Source organism: Diadema setosum, chromosome 9 (assembly GCF_964275005.1).
Source record: "Diadema setosum chromosome 9, eeDiaSeto1, whole genome shotgun sequence".
NCBI lineage: Eukaryota > Metazoa > Echinodermata > Echinoidea > Diadematoida > Diadematidae > Diadema > Diadema setosum.
This window is the reverse complement of record NC_092693.1, coordinates 12,087,291-12,102,802: the sequence shown is the minus strand read 5'-3', so window position 1 is coordinate 12,102,802 and position 15,512 is coordinate 12,087,291. Positions and strand designations below refer to the sequence as shown.

The 15,512-nt window shown below is 39.9% G+C and overlaps 1 protein-coding gene across 1 annotated transcript; it reads left to right on the top strand.

The window, feature by feature from the left end:
• Positions 1–532: 532 nt before the first annotated feature.
• Positions 533–9,736, top strand: LOC140232851 (protein SpAN-like). The gene is made up of 8 exons (XM_072312964.1): positions 533–664; positions 3,253–3,574; positions 4,215–4,420; positions 5,267–5,470; positions 5,786–6,136; positions 6,753–7,101; positions 8,461–8,689; positions 9,607–9,736. Exons 1-8 carry the CDS (start codon positions 533–535, stop codon positions 9,734–9,736), a joined length of 1,923 nt encoding a protein of 640 aa, XP_072169065.1.
• Positions 9,737–15,512: the final 5,776 nt, after the last annotated feature.

Here is a 15,512-nt window from a genome sequence, read left to right as displayed (position 1 = left end):
GGACTTCCAAACAAAGCACCACATGGCCACACCCCTTTTCGATGACCCTCAGGAGAAGAACCCTACCCACTTGTACCTGTGTTCTCTCTAGCAAGCACAGAGTTGACCACGCACCAGGACGTAACAGGAACTACGGTTCCGCTTCACCGGTTTCTTGTGAGACACTTGTGCCTGAGTCACCGTTTTTACCGTCATGACCAGCTAGTGACAATCCCGAAAATCGATCGTTTGATTTGTAAGTGGGTGTTTTCCCCCCACTCCACCCAATCTGGAAACCCCCTTGAGAGCAGCGGGTCCTCGAAAATGCTTATAAAAGCACCCAGTCTGTTCCAATTTTTCATACCTCTCTCAATCGAAGGAACCGATTAGACACATCTTACTTGTCGACCCAAGACAAATCACAATAGCATTAACACGAGAATATAATAGATAAACATATTTTTCTTTGGAAGTGTGCGCCAACGATTTATCTCTACGAAGGAACTGAGTCAGTTTGATACAGTTTATACTGACGAGTTTGAATGTACTTGAGATGAAGGGCACAGCATCAGCTGCAGTTCTGATCCTCGCACTCTTCCTTATTGGGAGCGACGCGTTACCGGCAAGCACAGGATACCTCAGACGACAGGAGAGGAACGCTCTCTCTCTTTCTACTCAATTCCAAGTAAGTGCAGAATTATTGTTTGTTGGGATTTTTTTTTTTCAATTGATGGAAAGGTAGGAATGTTCTAATGATAAAACATTTGCGTCGTAGTCAATTATTCTGAAATGATGTAGCCTGTTATGGTTTATTTTTCTCCTCAGACACTTTCCTTTGCCCGCATGATACAAACTTATTTAATATATTTAAATAAATTCTATCAGTTTTCTTCTGTTTCACTTTTACCCGCACAATTAGTACTCTTCGCATGTGATGAAGATAGGCTAATATTTACAAAGTAATGTCACCAATAAATGAAGAAGTAATATGTTTCAACAATCAATTATTGATTGCAAAACCCATATAGATACTCAGTACACATTTGAAGTTCGCTTACTTTCAGACTTTGTCGTGATATATTGTGTAATGATCTCATTATGGCAAATTAACCGCATCTTTATGATTCTTTTAAAACTCACATGGCAGGATGTATTTCCATATAGTAACCTTCTCTCTGCATGTATAAGATGCCTTCGAGACATTATAAAGGAATTTTGGAATATTTTACATAACAGCACTATGTCCTAATAGCATCATTGCTTTTTTTTTTCAAACAATCAGTAATCGTGCTCCATGGATTTTAAAATTTGTGTAATATATATTGGGTGACTAAGAATGTCGTTCTGTAACAGAAGTTAGTATTTTGCATTCTTCTTTAAAGAAAAATGGTAATTTTGTGTTACTGCCAGTATTGAAAAGTTCATTCATGCTTGTTTGTTTTACTTTAGCGTAAAGTGCTGACATTTCGTTTGTCTGCAGCGTTTGTTGAATATTCGTAAGGTTAGATCAGTTTGTCACATGAAAGTGTGCTGAAGTGTTATATACCCTTCAAAGAGACGTTACGTACAAGATTCTAATACACCTGACCCGCATACAAAGGGTAGTTTGGGGGAAGAAGGAATTGGTGGGTGATGAGTTGTGTGCGTTATTGCGGGGTGCGAAGAGAAGGGCACATAATATTATAACTGGAGAAAATAATACTGTATTGTTGCTGACGTGCTACAAATCTTGGGAGTGTGAGAAAAACTATTTTCATTTCTCGCTTCAGGTTAAGTAACGTTCACGCATCACTGGCTTGTCTCGCACATCCCATTTCCCTCTTATTTTCTTGAACAGTCATAAACCCTTATATCACTGAAAAAACAGCACGTGACTCTGCTGTGATGTAAGTTGTGACTCTTACGTCATTCACGTTTTCTACGATCTCATGTAAAATGTTTAACTATGTGCCTTGTTTAGAACTACGGATCTATGTATGTTTTCATCAGTCAAGCAACCGTCTTCATTGTGGAGGAATAGGTCAGTAAAAAGTTGAATTGATTAATTACCAGCGATTACCATGCGATGGTGGTACCAAACATTTAGAAATTCACAACTTTTCAACGCACTGTCCAACTTGCTCAAACTTAGCTTATGTGTTCTACTCTATCCACTCTATCTACAAATTATACTAGTATATTTGGGTTTCGTGTTTTAACACACACACACACAAAGCCAAACGCATGCCACTGAGAGGAAACTTGTTATATTTTCTTTGATACAATTGACATGATTGTGCGAGCCTTGACGAAATGGTGTCCCTGGATTTGAAAAAAAAAAGACAATGAAAGGTGAAAGTAATGACAACGTCCGTGAAGAGGCACACCGAACTGACTCATCCTAAAGAATTGGGTGCAATATCCAAGAATGATAGCTCAATTACTCGACAAGCAATGTTATACTTCAGAAATAACTCAGATTATAGCATAATTGGTAATAAACAAATCATCAGGCTTATTTACCTTATCAATGTTTACAGATGAACAATTTGGGTTTTTATAGTAATCATTCGAGACAGTCGAATGTTTTTGTCATGCTCGTTAGTTTATTCAATATGTTGAGCAACTTGAGCTACCCATGCATGCAACACTCTTTGAAGGCTCCCAAAACTGTTTTTGTTGGGGGGGGGGGGATGCGCGGAGATTCTACTATTGGCTGGGCAGCTCGTCCTCAGTACAAGATAATCCTTATACAAGACTTGGAATACAAGAATTGGCACTAAACACGTTGACACTGTCATGACTGTGTGCTTACAAAATATTGCTTACCCAATAAAGTATTTTCTTTTGTCTGACAACGTTGTTCGATCAAAAGCAGCGTTTCAGTTTACATTTCTCCACGCCCTTGGGTACAGGAACGCTCTCGCATAATTTACTGATATTAGTTCTTTCGTAGTGAAGAACTATCTGTGAAATATCTGCAACATTGATGCTTTGGTTATGTTGACAAGATGAATTCACCGTTTTTATCTGGTGTGACAATTACATTCCGGTTTAACAGTGTAAACTCTCCTCACTGTGAGGATAAAATGCATTTTGGTAAACCAAAATATTGTTCACGCAATACAGGACTTTGTTCAAGAAATCATTTATTAATGTGACAGTGTTTTTATCAAAACAAGAGCCGAGGGCGCTTAAAGTCAGCAGAGTAATATAGTGGTCTGGATCAATACAGGCGAGATTCTTTCACCATTCCATAGTTACAAGCATGGTTCTTTTTCTCCACGTTGTCAGGGCGCTGCCGAAACACCAATTGATGATGTTGGTACAGAGACTCTACAAGACGCCGCAACTCCTTCGCCTCAGGGACGACCCGAGCCACCGGAAGAAGAAGAGAGTGAGGGCGCCTTCCAGTCAGATATGATGCTGACCGAAGGGCAGTGGGAAGCACTCAACGCAATGCTCGACGATCAAAAGCAGGTGGACGACGACGAGAATGGTGAGGATGACGACGACGGTGAGGAGTCAAGGAGCAGGAAGAAGAGGAAGGCATGGATCTTTGAGAATTCGCGCTGGCCGCATAAGATTGTTCCCTACGAGATCACAGCTTCATCCAGTAAGTACCGATGTTAACAAAATATTTTGTAGAAGTAAGAGAGATTGTGCTCTCTATCTCAAATGTCTTGACAGTAAGTGGAGCAGTACTAGAAAGTAGGACGGACATTTTAAGAATATTTACAGAATGATAGGAGTCTCTAGAATTAAAAAGAATCCTTCTTGTACATGACTAAGAGTAAGTGTATTAGTAATCATCGTCATATCGCTGATAGCCATGACATTACGAGCTGCTGCCTGTATCATCTTTTTTTCTACTCTAAAAAGGAACACTATTGAACAGCTAATGACTTTTAACATTATTAAGAAGAGACACAGTAACAATGACGCAACTTTGAAACGACGCTTTTTATATATGCAGCAATTATGCTGAAAGCAAAAACCGTGTGATTTTAGTATTTTAGTACACATTGTGTAAAAGACGGACGAGTCTAGAGTGAAATATGTAGACAAAGAATGACAATTTCTTACAACTTGTAAGAAATATACAACTCTGACGTGATTCCATCGCGATTGAATTTCTATTGTCTTTTATTCTACATTGTCTGCCTGTTCTTCTCCTTTTCTTCTACTTTCCCATTTTCCTCCTTCCGTTACTGTTTCGTCTAATGCCTTGTGTCCTCCCATTTCTACTTCCTCAGTTCCTGACACAAATGTAATACTTGCTGCCATGCAGCATTGGTCCGATAACACCTGCCTTCGTTTCCAGCCGTACTCCACTTCTCAGCGGGCCACGCTTGGCCATGACGACAGGGTAACGTTTATCAAGGATTATCGCGGTTGCTGGTCCTACGTCGGGCGCATTGGTGGCGCACAGGCCCTGTCTATCGGGCAGGGATGCGCAAACGTAAGTCCACATATGGTCCCCAATCCCTTTCGTTGTTACTAGTGAGGTTATCAAATAATTATTCGGTGGACCTCTGCGTCAACTAGCATACACTGGCATTACGAACGTTGTTGTTGTATTTTAAAGCGTGAAATACTGCGGCAGATCGACACTTAGAAGAAACAGTACTCACATCACAGTAGATGTCCAAATGTACCCTGTTGGTCACTTTGTAATGTTTTTGAGGCGTAGAGATATACCAAGATACAATAATTCTGTCATTTTGCTAAACCGCCTGTTGATCATGCAGCTGATATTGTAGGAATTAAGACGACGACTTCGTAAAGAAATGCACAGCTGTGGATTTTTTCTTCTTGTGATAAATTGCCATCTTGATGTTTCTTCTAGTTATTTGAATGGTGCTCTTAAATCAATGGTTCTTACGGTCGAGTAGTAATTAGTTGAAATTGATTGACAAAGTGCCCTTTATCGACGCATATAAACGCCAATTACTCAGTATGTAAGAGCAATAACCATGATAGATTGAGATACCATGGGCATCCCACCCGAGTACTTATGGCCGTGATTTTTATCACGGCAATTACTTTACACACTGAATGATTGCTGTTTATTTAGTACAATTTGTCAATCGGTTTCAGGTCATCCTTTGTTAACATGACTGTTTCCCCTGGACGGTGCACAATGCACGTACGTGGTGTTTAACCAGCTTTGGAGGGTATCAATTCCCTGAAGTAATCATCATTTTCAAATGAATACACAGTCATTATTATTGTAAGACCAAAGCAAAAAAGAAAAATAGTTTGATTAGTTTAAAAATGAGTTCTCGATTCCCACATCATGTCGCAGGTTGGAACCGTCTCCCATGAGATCGGTCACGCCATCGGATTCCACCACGAGCAGTCGCGACCCGACCGCGATAACTACATCAACGTGTTCTGGGAAAACATCCACGAAGGCAGCGAGAGGAACTTTTACCGGTACAGCTGGAGTCAGGTGACCACGGAAGAAGTTCCCTACGACGTCGGTTCTTTGATGCACTACGGAATGAACGTAAGTTAGCCCTCTTTCTACTAGTATATGATCTAGGAAACCACATCACCAGCCTCTTTCTCCCCCTTTCTATTTCCGAGAAGTCCGAAGAGACCCAAGATTGTAGGAATGTTTTTAAAAAGTCAGGGTAGGCCGTACATACACCACGCCAGTCCTGCCAAATAGTACCACTATACACCCGATGGTGGACTGGACTTATAAAGAAGAAGGAGGAGGAGAAGGAGAAGAAAAAGAGAGACATCGGCGGCGAAACTCATTCACAATCATAGTCAAATCTAGCATTTGACTGTCATTTTCTGCCTTTTTAATCATCAGTACTTCTCCAAGAATGGCCTACCCACGATAACCACCAAGGACCCCGCCCTCTCCGGTCTCCTTGGCAACCGCGATGCCCTTACCTTCAACGATATCAAGCTGGCTAACATCATCTATGACTGCAACGAGCACTGCACCGCCTCGTTGGTATGTCTCAACGGCGGGTATCAGGGACCGAACTGTGACTGCGTGTGTCCTTCAGGCTTCCATGGAACCTTCTGTCAGACCGGTGACGAGCCCGTCGATCCCGGGGAATGCGTTTTCACTTTCACTGAAGCCTCCGGCGAGATACGATCCCCAAACTATCCCAACAACTACAACGATATGACAGACTGCACCTACAGAATCAAGGTGAGAGTGTAAACATGCTTTAAAAACTTTGGCTAAAGTTATATCGTAACCATGTCCGACAAGAAGGGAAATGGTTATTTGCTTGAAGATATGAAAGCTTCTAATAATGCTTTTCTAAGCTACAGAGAGCAATTACGTGGCTCGGGGCCTTTTATATACATATGCACATGTGCGTGAATTAGGTCCGAATATGGATACCTACAACTTTTTGTCAAGAAACTGTAGTAAAATGTCATAATTGTCACTGACCCATGCACATTGTCGGTAGAGCCACGTCATAAGTGGTGCATGAAATAATTCACTGATCTTCATTCCAAATAATCGTTATAGAGTCATCGTACACATGGCCATGTTAGAGAATGGAGTATGATCATAACTATCAATCACAAGTATAGTAAAAAAAATCGTGAACTATTAACAATGGTTAGATTACAACAGCAAGCCATTCACAGCTCGGCTCGTTGTGTACACAACAATGTAGGTGCCTATGTCATGTTTAGTGACATTTCAAACGCAACGTGGACAAAGTTATTCAAAGCCAGGATGAGCATGAACCGTGCTCTTACCAGGGACAAGAGGTGTTATCTACTACATTGATACTTTCATTATTATCCAGGGCGGTAAGGACTCGTCGATTACGATCATATTTCGCGACTTCGATCTCGAGGATCACGCCACTTGCGACTACGACTATTTGGTCGTCCAGACCGGGGACAGCAGCGGACAAAGTGCCAAGTACTGCGGCAGCACCTTTCCTCCGGCTCGCTACGTGAGGAACGACGAACTTGTTCTAACATTCCACTCGAACCAGTACGTGAACGGGCGAGGTTTCCGCATCTCGTACTTCATCTACGGACAGCTGATTACAGACGGAGAAGAAACCACAACACCCCAACCAACGACGACGATAACGACGACGACGGAACTACCTGAAGTCATGACTACGGAGGGTGACGATTCTGGAGGTAAGACTGGGCTTTATATTGAAATCTTTGACAGCTCCGGAACCGCTGTATCGCTCAAAGACAATAATCAGCAAGGCTGAAACTGAAACTGTTTCGGACAACGTTTTATAGAATTTAAGCAGATGAGATGTATCTATTTAGTTGAAGATTTACTGTCGAAAACAGGGTTTTATGACCTGCCCTCAGACGCTTTAAGTGGTAGCTCATTCAGGAATCTGCTATCAAGTTAAAGTTCAAGTTGATTTTATTTCTTCTCCAACAAATTAGGGAAACACTGACATGTTCGCGTATAAAAATAATATCACGAAATCAGTACAACAATGTGATGTTCATAATAACATGTAATAAAGACACAGGTAAATTATCAACAGAGATACAAATAAATGCTATATTATTACGGTAAACTCAGAAACAAAATTGTTGGAAATGGAGGGGACTGCTGAAAAGCAGAGTTGTAGCATTCAAGCCCCTCGGAAAAAAAAGGGGGGGGGGGAGTCAAATCGCACCAAAAAAAAAAAAAAAAGACAGGACAATTTGTCTAAGAGATAGAAAAAATGCAGAGTAGTACACACATACAAGCACACATAAGGACGCACATTAACAACCACGAGGCAGCTCTCTTGTAAGGGAGGAAAAGATAAGTAGATAATACATGTATTAGTGAGGAAGGTATGTGTATGAAGATTCTGAGGTGGATAGAGGAGAAGGGGATGGTGGGTCATAACCAGGGCACTAGAGGCACAGAAGCTCGGGTTCGCTAAGGAACAAAAAGTAATAAAATTGAACCGGAGCAACAACAATTTTGAAAATCAAAACTAACAAAAGAGTAACTTACTGTGTTGCATAAGATATCTTTTCATTAATTATTTAACTTCAAGGAAAAAGTCTTAATGGTTGAGGCTTCTTTTATACTATTATCAAGAGAATTCCTGAATTTTGGTCCAGGAGAAGAGAAGAAATATTTTGCAAAAACCGTCCTAGACAAAGGCAAGTTATATTCATGGAATTGACGGTTCGGATATGCACAGTTTCGTTTTGGATAAACATGGAATCAAATACAAAGGGGAGAGAATGATTGGTGAGTTTATACATGAATAGATTGTCCTATTGCAAATCCTTCCTATGCGTACGTGGATTGCAGTTATTCAGACTTTTACTGAATTTTCAATGGGCACATTAAACAATTCTCCCATTTAGTCGGAGGGCTCTATGTTAGACAGATTATATGTTTCTTCTCACTACAGCTGGACAATCCATTTGTGGTCGACTGTTTCTTGGGTTCTGTTTTTTTTTTCATTGTAAAGTACGTATGTTGCTGATGTCAACATTCGATGTGATTTTGTTTTTCTTTCATCGCAGGATTTGTGGGAACGTGTGGAGGATACTTCGGGGCACTGTCCGGCATGATCGCCTCTCCCCAGTACCCCAGCGGCTACCCAAACAACAATGTTTGTCTCTATACCATCCAAGTACCGGCCGGGCGTCGAATCGAATTATCCTTTCATGAACTCGACATCGAATACACGGGGCAGTGCACAGGGGATTTTCTCAGCGTGGACATCGGCAATGGAATCGACGTGCCAATGAGGTGAGCAGTCTCCTTACACTCTTTGCACCGTGACCTAAATTTTGGATCCTGAATGAACTTGATATAATAACAAACATTGTATCAAGTAAAGTCATGATGATATTCATTGTCATTACGTTCCTTATAGCGAAAGGCAAGATCTAATTTGGGTTTTTTTTTCACTTAAAACAAAGGCCATTGCCGATTTCAACAAACAAAAATTAGAATAACTCAAATCAATGAACTTGGTGAATGGTTTTGATCGATACATTTTAATCCTACTTTGTTTAACCTGATTTTATACGATAACTATCTTTTTCGTCAAAGACTTTACTATTGTATAACTCAGGATAAACAGAACTGAATATCTCCATTCTGGCATTCATGTAAATCAACATATCGACGAAGCACATTCGAAATTCTGTAATGTTTTCTGAGATGTGAAAACAGTGGATTGCCTTACAGACGTTTAGTACAAAGAATGCCCTTGCGGAGTTCTGCGAGTGACTGTTAGTGTTTAATCGTGACATCATAGAACCAATGTCCAAGAAACGGACAGTCTACACCCATGATTGGACCTCAAGTGCTTGACCGTGCTAGCTTGTTTTTGCCCCCCCCCCCTCTTTTTTTTTTGGGGGGGGGGGGTGGTGGTGGATTGGAGTGTTTTGTGCATAATGTATTATCATTCAAATATTAGACCAATTTGAAATGTGATAAAGTAGCGAATTTGAGCCAGCCTTAAATATTTTTTTTTGGTAGTGAATAGAGTTACGTAATGATTTCTAAGCAGAAATGATGTTCAGTAAAAATATTTAATGCATCAGACCCCGTTATTCATTGCAATGGTGGTATTTGTCGATAGGCTGTATTAAGTATACAAGTCTGTAAATATGACTTTTACATTAAAAATTCTGTTTCTACCGTGAATATATTTTCAGGCTCTGTGGATCCGACACGCCAACTGGTTCGATAATATCGATGGAAAACAAAATGATGCTACGACTTAACACCGACTCCAGCGGCAGTAGGAGGGGCTTTGCAGCAATGTATACATCCGTCAACCTCTAACTGAACTACTGACAAGCATAGATATGTTGATTTTATCAACTATCATAGTATCTGCCGTTGAAGGCATTGAAATTCACCTAGCGTGCCACTTTGATTGTAAAACCATTGTCATGCAGTCAGGGCCACTGAAAACGATTTTTCAAAAAAATTTACCACCACTCTCTCATGCGGGAGTTGTGGTTTGTGTGTGTGTGTGCGCGCGCGTGTGTGTGTTTTTATTTTTGTTTTGAACACATTCCCCGAGTCAATTAATTACAGATATTGACTTGCTAGACTGGTCGTTACATCGACAGAGCTATCCGAATGTTTCGATTATGAGACTGACTATTATATAAAGATCAAGAAGTAAACATTCATATAAGCGCCCAATCGTAAAGACTTGCAGAATGTCATTAAACTCGAGCCTGCAATATCATTGTTCATATCCCAAGCAAATCAAATCAGTCAGTTACCCACTGTTTTGTAAAACAGGACAGTTACAGTTGCTTTAACTTATTCATAAATGCAATCTTTGAAACAGTTCATTCTTCGGTAAGTACTGATGTACGTAATAATATTCTCAGTGAGAATGACTATTTATTATGCTAAACTATGTTCTTCCTAACTGTATCAATATGTCTCCTTATCTCTGTAAGAGTATGTCTCGACTATCAGATTTAACTGTTTAGGTAAAGATTATTACTGTCATCGGTAAGTTGGGGTTTTTTTTTTTAAGTTTTGGGGCAACATTTTGTTGCTAAAAGTTTTTGAAGATTAATTGTCCTGTTTCGTTGATACGTTAATCATTAAACCATTCAAAGTGTCATGCCCCTTAGCGACCGCCCATACGATGACTATAAAAGTTAGTAATCGGTCAACTTCTTGCTTTTCTTAAACGTTCCAATGACTAGGAAACATTATTGTCAATTATCAAATGAATGCGCAATATCTATTGCTATCAACCAGAAACTTTGTCTATAGAATAAGCAGAAATCTTTGAAGGCTTCCGTGGCGGTATAATTATGTTGAGTGGTATGAGGCTTAAAGGGGCCCTGAAATCCAAATGCATGTTGATCTGTGTTTATTTATAATACCTTCAACATCACTTTTGTGGTGAAACGAATATCTACAAACATTCCATGTATTTTTAATGATTTTTTCTTTTATTTTTCTTCAGATTACTTGGGAACGCCCACAAAAAATCCTTCCAAACCAATCAATATTCATATTCTTGAGATGACATCATCTGTCAATCATTGCTAGAGTGCTGAAATGTTTAACAAAAGACATTGGAATGCACCTTCCCCTCGACTCAGCATAACTTGCATGTTTCTGTCATATTAATATGACTAACAAAAGACATGGCGAAGGAACATGCAAGTTATGCTGAGTCGCGGGGAAGGTGCATTCCAATGTCTTTTGTTAAACATTTCAGCACTCTAGCAATGATTGACAGATGATGTCATCTCAAGAATATGAATATTGATTGGTTTGGAAGGATTTTTTGTGGGTGTTCCCAAGTAATCTAAAGAAAAATAGAAGAAAAAATCATTAAAAATATATGGAATGTTTCTAGATATTCGTTTCACCGCAAAAGTGATGTTGAAGGTATTATAAATCAACACAAATCAACATGCATTTGGATTTCAGGGCCCCTTTAAGGGTGCACCGGACTATTCTCTTGCGAACGGCAAGATACATGCTTGCCGAAACGTCGAGAGTGGGTAGGCCCTTTCTAGAATATGCACCCATCCAAAGACAGCGAAAGAAACGCACGTCTGTCTGTAGCAGATGTTGAAGATAATTATGTGCAGTCATTGTGACTAACAAATATTGATGCTGTAACAGCAAACTGTAACTACGGACTAGATTTTACCGATCTTCTCCCCCCCCCCCCCCCAAAAAAAAAATAATTTATGTAAGAAGCATTTTCCTGGAGAGAGAAACTTTAGAGCACAGTACATTCAAGTGGCACAACTGAAATGTTTTTATGTCAGTTTGTGATCAAAATGTCCTGCAGTTTAGTATCCAATATCCAATACACTGATACAGTCAAACCTGTCTACAGCGGCCACCCAAGTGAAACGACAAAAGTTTCCACTATAGACAGGTCGATGGCCATGTTGAATTTCAACACTTGCATTCTATAACAGCATGGAATTCCGCATGTTATTCTGACCCACCCCCCCCCCCCCAGCAAATACGTCTAAATGAACAGCTACAATATTTTTTTTTGGTACGGTTTACTTCATTTTAAATGTTCTTTTAACCTTCTTCTGTTCTGATTTTTAAAATAACATGTCGAGTCCTAGGAACTGGTTCGCACCTGTTTTGCATGAATGGGGTTCCACACGAGTGAGATCGAGCGGATTGATAATAATGCAAAGCTGACGTAAACAACAAACAATAGTACAATCAACATCTATTCAGGGTGCTATTACTGAAGCCCAGATGTCGTGAAGTTAGTGGTAAGACAGCTTTTCATGGCGAAGGGCTCCGTTTGCCAATCATGTCTGTGTGATTGTGATTGAGCTAGGACTCGGTGGAATTTACACAATGAACGCAAACGCCAACGTATTCATGGTTGATTTAACTTTTCAGCTCAATTTTCGTGGCCGCTATACACAGTTACATACATGTTAACCACGGGACACAAAATGAGTGGCCGCTATGTAAAGAGTCTATAATACAGCAATTTTGTGCCGGGGATTTTTCAGTGGCAGCTATATGCAGGTGGCCGCTAAGATAGATTTGACTGTATTTGCATAATCATACACAGCAAAATTATGTTCTTTCAACACAGATAAAGTCAGTACATTATCAAAGAGAAAGCAAATGATTGGTCAACTCTCTGCCCAAAGGGTAAAGAATGCTGCGAAACAAACCTTTAGTAACGAGATCCCCATTGCTAAAGCCGACAGTTACAGTAGCTCGTGTCATTATGTCCGATTTTGCTGAGATTCAAAGTCATTTGATTCTGGGATAAGTTCTCCCTCAAAAGTGCTCCCGTTTTAGAAGTTAGTGTTTTATCTTGTAAAGCTTCGGTGTCGTGTGTTTTCCGCGCACGCGATTGCTACATTTTGTTCATGTAAAGTGATAAGGTCTGGAAACAGATCGTTCCATTGCTGATTTCCGATTGTTCCTCCGGGAACTCCATATGATATCTTGAATAGCAGCAGAGGGGAATGTAAGGTCATTGCTGATAACCGAACCATTGGTCATGTGATACTCCAGAAGACATTATTTTAAAGTGGACGTATATACACAATTTAGATGACAAAGGTGCTAACTCGTAAAGCCGCTCTGTCCTGTACGTGGGACGTCGCCATCAAAATAGTGCAAAAATGCTATGTACATAATTATTGCAAATTTATTTATTTTCTGCAAGCTGAAGAATGCAGTTCATTCTTCCCTAAGCGGATTCTGACATTTCCAGCAAACTTTTTTTTTTCATGTAAACAATGTTTCTTGTGTGGCTGGTAACTTATTTAGGTTTCTCTTCTTTCTTTCTTTTTTTATTGTGCGTGTGTGTAAAAGCAAGGCTGGACCATGCGAAATAAACCACAACGTATACTCGTCTGAAATTATAAATGAGTGATATCCTCACGATTCTGTTGGCTTTTTTGTTCAGATGTCAAAGAGGAAAGAGACAACAATGCAAGTGGCAGATACAGGAGTGTGTGTGTGTGTGTGTGTGTGTGTGTGTGGTGTGTGTGTGTGTCTCTGCCTTGGGTAGCGCGGAGACAGTCAGCCACGGAATATGTAAATTGGATGAATGTTTATCATTGAAGGCATAGTGGGTGACAGGTTAAACAAAGGAGTCGACTCCTATGGTATTTTTGTTGTGTCTTTGAATAGACGTTTGAAGTCTTGGGAATGCCTGGAGCAGTCAGTGACGTAATGAGATGAGGGTTTCCCGTTTTAGGCATAATGGGGGACATGTTAACCTGACGTTTTCCTTTGTTTGTTGTGGAGTCATTATGCTCCGAAGGAAAGATCATATTTTTAATTTACATAAAAATGTGATTTCATGCTGTTAAAGTGGCTATTTGCCACTACAGGTTTCGGTGAAGACATTGGTTTGCACAGGTTGATTTGTTTGTTTGGTAAGCCATGTCGTTATTTTTCTTTTTTTTTTCCTTTTTTTTTTTTTTTCATGAGATTGATTCTTCAAGATATTTTTGCTCCTTTAACTGGTTGTTTCCCGTGCTGTTTTGGGTAGAAAGAAAGCGGCCACTCACTGTGGAGAGCGTAAATTTACAAGAACGACTTAGGAAAAAAAAACTAGAAACAACTCGTGAATGAGGATTGTTTAAGTATATATATTATGTGCTTTTATTGCAACTTGAATGGGTAGAACGGATTAGTATGCCAAACGTTTCTTTTTTGTGGGTGTGGTTGTTGTTTTTATGTACCACATGTTGCAAATGAATGTTGTCGGTTTGAGTTTTGATTGTACGAGTACGTACAGATTTTGATTGCATTGAAGAGAGTCTATCTTTTTTTTTTCTTCTTCTTCTTCTTCTTCTCTGCCATCTAGGTAAACTCAGGAATTTGTTAGTTTGGTTTTTTTTTTCTTTGCTGAAGGTTTGGTTTGTGCTCAGTGTAATAGGAAGAAGAGTATTCTGTCTTTCCGATCCTTTCATGAGGATTGTTGTGTATACTAAATCACCCTCCAGTCTGATTGTTGTGTCAGATTGGTTTTCGAGTGTTGCCTTGGCAACGCGGAGGTAGCCATTAACGTGATTTTATATTGTTTTTATCACGTGCGTATAACGTAGATTCCACTGTCATGTTTCTTTTTTTTCCCCTCTTTTTTGGGGGGTTCAGACGGTTAGATTGAATAAGCTTTCAACATTTTGTTTTAGGAATAGGAGGAGGGGATATAGAATATTTGTACTTTCATTATATTTATAATTGTCGGTTTTTTTTTTTGTTTTTTTTTTTTTAGTTTAGGAGGTTTTGGAAGACAAAGATCAATAATTAAGTGGGAGAGATAGGTGTGCGGGGAGTGGATGTCCTAGTTGTTTGTGTGAAGGGAAGCAGGTATACCATGCTTGGGATTATTGGTGACAGTACAATAGATGGGGTAACTTTGTGTGTGATAATTATTTGTGACGGGATAGAAAGTATAATGTGGGAGGGGAGCGGCTTCAGAAATGTGTAGGTGTTAATTTTTGACGGATGTGGGGTAGAATGAGGATGAACAGGATAAGTTTTGTGTTGTCGGGGGTGGGTCGGGTACGGGTGAGTGAGTGTGTATTGTGCTATGTGTGTGGTGGTGTGAAATGGAAGTGGTGTGTGGGATACCATCTTTTTTCTTGGTCTTTTAGACTTAGCTTCAGTAGGGTACGGGTGAGTGGGTGTGTGTTCTGTTGTGTGCGTGGTGGTGTGAAATTGAAGTGGTGTGTGGGATACCGTTTTTATCAATATCATGTAGGTAGGATTTTCCCTCTCGGTTACGTAGATACCGTTTATCATACATCATGGCGGGTCTGAATTTAATTTCACTTAATGTGAGGGGGGTACGGGATCGAGTAAAGAGAAAGATGATTTTTGATTGGGTTAGAATGAGAAAGGGGGATATGGTTATGTTACAGGAAACGTACAGTACCCCTGATATTGAGGGAGAGTGGGAAGGAGAATGGGGAGGACGTATCATTTTTAGTCATGGGTCAAATCATAGTAGGGGAGTAATGATTTTGTTAGCCCCTGGATTGAATTTTAAGATTGATCAGGTTATGAAAGATGATGAAGGGCGTTTTGTGGTTTTAAAAGGGGATTTGCTAGGTTACAA

Excerpts from the sequence above, each read along its gene's own strand:
- LOC140232851 (XM_072312964.1), top strand. The coding sequence starts at position 533 with ATGAAGGGCACAGCATCAGCTGCAGTTCTGATCCTCGCACTCTTCCTT. Across the intron at positions 665-3,252 it reads CTCTTTCTACTCAATTCCAA|GGCGCTGCCGAAACACCAAT; the intron begins GTAAGTGCAGAA and ends CCACGTTGTCAG. Across the intron at positions 7,102-8,460 it reads GGAGGGTGACGATTCTGGAG|GATTTGTGGGAACGTGTGGA; the intron begins GTAAGACTGGGC and ends CTTTCATCGCAG.